The 7076-nt window shown below is 45.3% G+C and overlaps 1 protein-coding gene across 2 annotated transcripts; it reads left to right on the top strand.

Annotated features, from left to right (window-relative positions):
• Window positions 1-1857: 1857 nt before the first annotated feature.
• On the top strand, window positions 1858-5795 carry LOC125523914 (zinc finger MYM-type protein 1-like). Of its 2 annotated transcripts, none has more exons than XM_048688980.1 (5): window positions 1858-2832; window positions 2957-3786; window positions 3878-4208; window positions 4308-5473; window positions 5566-5795. In XM_048688980.1, the coding sequence occupies exons 1-4, from the start codon at window positions 2641-2643 to the stop codon at window positions 5469-5471; spliced, it is 2517 nt and encodes an 838-aa protein (XP_048544937.1). In that variant the 5' UTR covers window positions 1858-2640; the 3' UTR covers window positions 5472-5473; window positions 5566-5795. The 2 variants fall into 2 exon arrangements, with proteins under 2 accessions (XP_048544937.1, XP_048544938.1); XM_048688981.1 differs by having other exon boundaries at window positions 1859-2832; window positions 4007-4208.
• The last annotated feature ends 1281 nt before the right edge of the window (window positions 5796-7076 follow it).

The raw sequence follows: 7076 nt of genomic DNA, 5'->3' as shown, positions 1-7076 counted from the left end.
TTGCATATCCCTTCCCCTGTAGAACTGTATTCTTAGTCCCAAGCATGCTCATGCATCCAATGACTAATTTGTCTCGTATCAAACCCAAAAGAAAGGTATAACGTCACAGGGAATCTTTAGACTAATCGCTGAGGTTAAAAGATGAGAGTGCCTTCCCATAATTAACTTCCCACGGCACAATGCATCCATGGTTAGCACATTTTTCATTGTGATGGCTGAAAGTGAGAGATGTAACCGACAACCCCTACTTTGAAAGGGATGTAAAGATGACCCTCATCCTTGGAAATGACCCTCATTTTGATGTCCTATAAAATCCTTTTCTGATGTTAGCCTTTTGCAGCAGCTGTAGTTTAGTTTAGACTTCCCCTTTTCATTGTTTGCACAGATTTTTCGAAAAGGGGCACAGATAAAGATACTATCTTTTGTTTATGCTTGTTTTGAAAAAGGGTTTCCCCCCGCTTTATATTATAAAGCCAACGACCAAGCATCCAACATAAGAGTACATGAACCGATCAAGTCAACAAGTCATGCTGGGGGCACAGCGGAACAAGCCCCAAAAAGAAGAAGAAGACAGAAAAGGAAAGCTAATCTGGCTCGGGTGGGGGTGGCGGTGGAGGTGGCGCTGGCGAGAGGGCTGCTGCCGAAGATCGAAGGCCTGCGCTGATGTAGTCAAGGATTTCCCGATCGCGCCGCTTGCTAAGCGGTCTCCAGAGCTGTAAGAGGCCACACATTTTAAACATAGCGTCAGTCGCACGGTTGGGGATCACACGCTCAATGACAAGCTTATTGCGGGAGCACAACAGGGTCCAAGCAAGGGTCCCCAAAGCCACCCAAGTGGCGGCTTTCCGGGGGCCAGGGAGGCTAAATGCCTCCCCAAACAAGTCCGGGAGGTTATCGTGGCACCAGTTGCCACCCACGACCTCCCGGAAGCAACTCCATAGGAATTGAGCTGCAGGGCAACGAAAGAAAATGTGGTTGCAATCTTCCGGGACCAAACAGAGGGGGCAAAGGCCATCCCCAGGGCCATTACGCTTGCGGACCTCCGTGCCCGAGGGTAATCGGCCTCGAACCCACTGCCAAAGGAAGATGCGGATCTTCAGGGGAAGTTTGATTTCCCAAAGAACGGATAATTCCGCCGGTCCCGGAGTGGGTATAATTGCCTGATAAAGGGACCTAGTTGAGAAGAGGCCATTCGGCTCAAGATGCCAAGATAGCGTGTCTGGCTCGGGAGAAGGAGAGCGGAGTGCAATACATGCAACTAGCTCATCCCATTGTTCGCGTTCCGCCGCCCCAAAGGTACGGCGGAAGGTAACGACCCCCAAGTCTACTAGGGCAACCGCAACCGATAAGAGTGGGCGGGTGCAGATCGAGAATAATGAAGGGAAGCGCACCGCAAATGAGCGGGGCCCTGCCCATCGATCTAGCCAAAAGAGGGTGCCAGCGCTGGACCCTACAGAGATCGCGGTTCCAATGCGTAGTACAGGCATCAGACGAATCACCGACTGCCAGAACTGGGACCCGCCTGACCTAGAGGCAAAGGCCAAAGGTTGACCACGAAGGTACTTAGCGCGAATAATCTCCAGCCAAAGGCCGCCCTCCTCAGTCTGGATCCGCCAGAGCCATTTCGAGAGGAGGGCGATATTCATCCACTTGGATGAGATGACCCCAAGACCACCCTGGTCCTTAGGCTTACAGATTTCAGACCACTTCACCATGTGGTATTTCTGTTTATTATTCAAGCCGGCCTAGAAAAACTGGGAGAGGATTTTGGTTACCTCCTGATGGAGGGATTCATGTAAATTATAGAATCCCATGAGATACATTAGGAGGCTAATAAAGAAGGAATTCATCAGAATCACTCTAGCGTCCTTGGATAGCCATCTCCCTTGCCAAGGCTCCATCCGTGTTTATGCTTGTTCCCATATCATTATGGATCCAACGAAGAAACAACTGAGGCTACAGGTGCAGCGCCACCCTGTGTTCCTTGCACTGTACGCATATCCAATACGGCTGCATCCAACGCGCTCACCTCGAGCACCGTAGTCTCTGCGCCCCACTCGACCGTGGCTACCATCCTATGATGCAGGTTCGATTTTGCCCCGGCGTTGCTCGTCAGGCTTGGCGTGTGCACGGCCAGTGGCGGACCCACCATTGGGGCGAGCTGGGGCGGCCGCCCCGGGTCGCCGGCGGCGGAGGATCGACCCCTACCTACCTATCTTCCTCCGGCGGCGGAGAAAACCAGCGGGTGCAGCGTCTCTGTTCGTGCGGCAGCCAGCGAGCGAAGGGATAAGAGGAAAGCAGAGAGATGTAGGCCGGTTCGCCAGTGGACTGGGCTATTTTCTACAGGCCCAAAATAAAACGTCTGTTAGATCTGCTGACTAGTCCTCGATCCAGAAATCCAATCCACCGTTCCCCTCCCTCTGCACGACCTAGACGACCTGCTGCTTGCTGCTGCGGTGCTGCGCCGTCGCCAGAGCCCAGAGGCCAGGGGTTCCCGGGCGCGAGGGGCGGCTCCTTCATCTTCTCGCTCCTGCATCGGCGAGGGAGGGGGCTGATACTGCGGCTGTGTGGGGCGGTGCTGGTGCTGGAGCCTGGAGGTCGGGCCAGCGGCGAGGGGCGGCAGTGGGGGCTGTGCCGGTGATGGATTTCAGCGAAGAGATGGACTCCGGCGAAGAGGTGGATTGGATAGGCATAGCTGCTGCTGTCGAACTCGAAGAAGTTGAGGCTGAGGCTGCTGCTGTCAAATATGCGGCGGCTGTGGCAGAGGCAGCAGCTTCGGCGGCCAGAGCCAAACGGAAGCGAGAGCGACCACATGACTCCGACGACCGGCAGGTATCCTCTTCTAGTCTTCTTATATCCGCTTCCTTTGATATGTTAGTTGGAAACTTGGAATGTTGAATAGCAGATAGCAGTAATAGGACACTCGGTTTTGATATGGTGCCATTTGATGTTGTAGGGCATTCCTCCGGCATTTAATTTAGCTGATGTGGATCCTGATCCTGGCACACGTAAGCAAATTGAAGAGTATGCAACTCCAGAAATTAGAGATGAAATGAGAAGGGCATATTTGTCGAAAGGTGTTGGACGTTTGTATGGTCATGATTTTCCTCGGACTCTTTTTGGGAAAGATTGGCGGAACTTCAAAGAAGCATGGTATAAAGATTATGATTGGCTAGAGTATAGTAAAGAGACAAAATCTGCCTATTGTTTCCATTGTTTTCTTTTCAAGCCTCCAAGCATTGGTGACAAGTTTGGCCATGATGTCTTCACTAAGAAAGGGTTCAAAAATTGGAAGAAGGCAGTGGAAATATTCAATGCTCATGTAGGTGGACCAAACAGCGCTCACAACAATGCTAGAAGACGGTGTGAAGATTTCAAAAACCAAAAGCAAAGTGTGTCATATGCAATGACTTCTCATACTGAGAAATCACATATTGAATATGAAGAGCGTTTCAGGGCTGTTGTAGGTGTGGTAAGGTTTCTTGTCTCTCAAGGCCTAGCTTTTCGTGGGCACGATGAGACTACCACTTCCATGAACAAGGGTAATTTCCTTGAGATGTTGGATTGGTATGCAGAAAGATGCAAAGATGTAGCCGATGTGGTCCATAAAAATGCTCCTGGCAATCATCAATTGACTTGTCATAAAATCCAAAAACAAATAGTACAAGCATGTGCCGAAGTGACTACAAAAGTGATAATGACTGAGCTTGGTGATAGTAATTTCTCTCTACTTGTTGATGAGTCTCGTGATGTATCGGTTAGAGAGCAAATGGCTGTGATTGTGAGGTTAGTTATTTGTCATGATTGTTCTAATTCTGAATGTACCTACTCTACCCTCACATGCTTGTTCTACTTTTATAGTTTGTTTTGCTTGAAGGTTTGCGAACCAAAAAGGGGAGTCTTTGGAAAGATTGCTTGGTGTTAAACATGTTCTTGATACTACATCCGCTTCTTTGAAAAGATCTTTGGACGCAATGTTTGTTAAACATAATTTATCCATGTCTAGATTGAGAGGACAAGGATATGATGGGGCCTCAAATATGCGTGGAGAACTTAATGGTTTGAAGAAATTGGTGCTAGATGTCAATCCGTATGCTTTTTATGTGCATTGTTTTGCCCACCAACTTCAATTGGTAGTTGTTGCTGTTGTCAAGGGAGTCCTAGCTGTTAGTGATTTCTTTGGACATACAAATAAGATTGTCAACATGGTTAGTACTTTTTATTTCTTATAGCTTATGGATTTGCAAATCCAAATAGTATATATCTAGCCATTATAAAATTCTAATGCACTTACTCTTTTCTTGTAGGTAAGTGCCTTGTGTAAAAGAAAAGATGCATTGTTGCAGAAGCATCATGACAACCTGGTTTTACAGTTAGAGCATGGGGAGATTTTGTCAGGAAAAGGCGAGCATCAAGAGACAAGTTTAGCAAGACCCGGTGATACACGATGGGGGTCACACCACAAGACTCTAATCCGGATATATCAAATGTGGGATTCCGTGGTTGAAGTGCTACATGGTATTTCTCTTGATGGAGCAGATGCTGATGATAGAGGTTTGGCTTCTGGCTTTATGATAAACATGGAAACATTTGAATTTGTTCTTATCTTGCATTTGATGCTTCGAGTGCTTGGTTTAACCAATGATTTGTCACAAGCATTGCAACAAAAAGATCAGAATATAGTCTGTGCTATGAATATGATTGTGTCAGTGAAAAGTCTATTACAAAAGTTGAGAGATGATGGATGGGAGCCTTTCTTAATATCTACTACTAACTTTTGTGCTGCAAGAAATATAATAGTGCCCAATATAGATGATAACATTTCAGCAAGGGGTTACCCAAGAAGATCACGCAAAATGGTTACTTGTCTCCATCATTACAAGGTAACTATATTCAATGAGGTGTTGGATAGAAACATAGTTGAGATGAATAATCGATTTAGTGAAACTTCTACACGCTTGTTGAAGTGCATTGCTTGCCTTGATCCTAGAGACTCATTTAGCAACTTTGATCATGATAAGCTAGTTGAGCTTGCAAATATTTACTCAATTGATTTCTCTTCACAAGAGCTCTATCTGTTGACTGATCAACTCAACATATATATTGATGTGATGAAAAGAAGTACTGAATTCTTGGCTTGCGATAGTTTGAGTTCTCTTGCTCTCAAGTTGGTTCAGAGTAGCCAACATCTGGTATTCCCATTGGTTTATCGGCTCATCAGACTTGCATTGACATTACCGGTGGCAACTGCATCAGTTGAGAGGGTTTTCTCAGCCATGAATATTATAAAGACTGATCTTCGAAACAAGATGGGTGATGATTGGCTTAATGATTTGATGGTTTGCTTTGTTGAGCGCGAGATATTTGCTAAAATTAGTGATAAAGAGATTATGGTTCATTTTCATGCCTTGAAGAACCGTCGAGGTCATCTACCTCTACAACCTCGTGTTCAGTATGCAATTACGTCTTAAAGGTATACTACCACCCAGTTACCATCAGATGTGTGTCTATATCAAAATATACAACTCTCATCACACTTGTGCTAATGCATTCTTTATTTTGTAGGTCTCATTTGGAAATTGGAATTATGGGATCATATTGTGGCATAACTGAGCATTTCAAGCGGCAAGAGTCCATGTGAGCAGTCAGGCGGCCTCGGCGACTTTTAACAGTGTACTAGTTTTAAATAGTCTTTTCATCCTTTTGCTGTTGAATGCTATGAGTTCTGGTTGAATATAGCTGCATTTGTAGTGAAAAAAATTTAAACATTAAATGTTCGCCCCGGCTAACTTCAATTCCTGGGTCCGCCACTGTGCACGGCGACAAGGAGCCTCTATCTCGCTGGGCGGCTGACTGTAGTCTGTTATTGCCTTGCCGCCGTCCATCTCCGCCTTATCACCATGGTCATGGCACTACGAGCAGGAAGGAGCCCTGAAGAATGGAGTAGCTCTCGGCGTCGCATTCGTCATCGTCAAGCTCCCATCAACCCAGTGGCGTCCGTTGCAACTCCATCGATAAACAAACCACGATCCAACGCATGGCATTGTGGTTGCTACCTCTCTCCCGATACCTATCACTCCCATGTCCCATCCAACGGATAGACCGCCGAGATAGCGAGCAGAAACGTGAGAAAAAAGAACAACAAACCTACCATTATCACTAGTTCTTTCAGCGCTGGGAAATTACCATGCAAAAAAGACACGGGGGAGGGGGCGGGGGACGGCATGGAGAGAACGGATCACGTACAATGTTAGGTGGGGCGAATTATTCCTTAGTAGGTGTGCTTTATTTCTTAAAACATGTGAAGACTTTTTCCAATTACATATTTCCGTTTTAATCACATGAAAATTTTGTAAATTACATAAACATTTTCTTAAAATATGTGAACATATTTTTAAATGCGTGTGTTTAGAAGCACAAGCATCTTTTATTATGCGTGCATATTTTGAATTGTCCTATTATTAAATTGGTTATTTTTAAATGAGCAAGATAAAGGTACATGTTGATATTTTTGAATAATGACAAAAATAATTTTACCTATTTTCCAATGGGCCACCCTAATTGTGGCCCATTCAGCTCCAGATGCTTGACTTAACAAGAAATGTCATTTTGCTAAAAAAAAACAAGAAAATGTGATGTTTGATGCTAACTTCCACCCCCCCCCCCCCCCCCCTTCCCAATGTGGTTATGGTTTTAAAATACTCTTCACTATTATTATGTGATAGCCTACATGAAAATATTTTCATTATACCTGCGTTGTCATTTGCCACTTCACACATACTTCTTATTATTTCATTTTACTTGAAAAATCTTAAAGAAAGGTGCACAAATTTATTAAAAACACACCCAAAAAAACAGTGTGTAAAATCACACACTCGTAGAACAACTTCTCTCTTAGATTATCTGCAGTTGCCGTCACCCAAATTAAGGCTCACACAGTCTTCTTCGTAAGGATGGGAAACATTGTGCTCACTCACATCCATGAAAAATCTGGCATTTTGCTTGTTTCAAATCTCTCAATAGGCAAGGATCACCAGGGTTGCAAGAGTGTTCTTATGATATGCGTCGTCAGGTAT

Source organism: Triticum urartu, chromosome 7 (assembly GCF_003073215.2).
Source record: "Triticum urartu cultivar G1812 chromosome 7, Tu2.1, whole genome shotgun sequence".
In the NCBI taxonomy this organism is placed as follows: domain Eukaryota; kingdom Viridiplantae; phylum Streptophyta; class Magnoliopsida; order Poales; family Poaceae; genus Triticum; species Triticum urartu.
Note: the sequence above shows the minus strand (reverse complement) of the source record. Positions and strands in the feature narration are given on the sequence as shown.

Bases quoted from the DNA above. Each gene is read 5' to 3' on its own strand.
- LOC125523914 (XM_048688980.1), top strand. From the start codon at position 2,641: ATGGATTTCAGCGAAGAGATGGACTCCGGCGAAGAGGTGGATTGGATA. The intron at 2,833-2,956 runs GTATCCTCTTCT...TTGATGTTGTAG, and splicing joins ATGACTCCGACGACCGGCAG to GGCATTCCTCCGGCATTTAA. The intron at 3,787-3,877 runs GTTAGTTATTTG...TTTTGCTTGAAG, and splicing joins CAAATGGCTGTGATTGTGAG to GTTTGCGAACCAAAAAGGGG.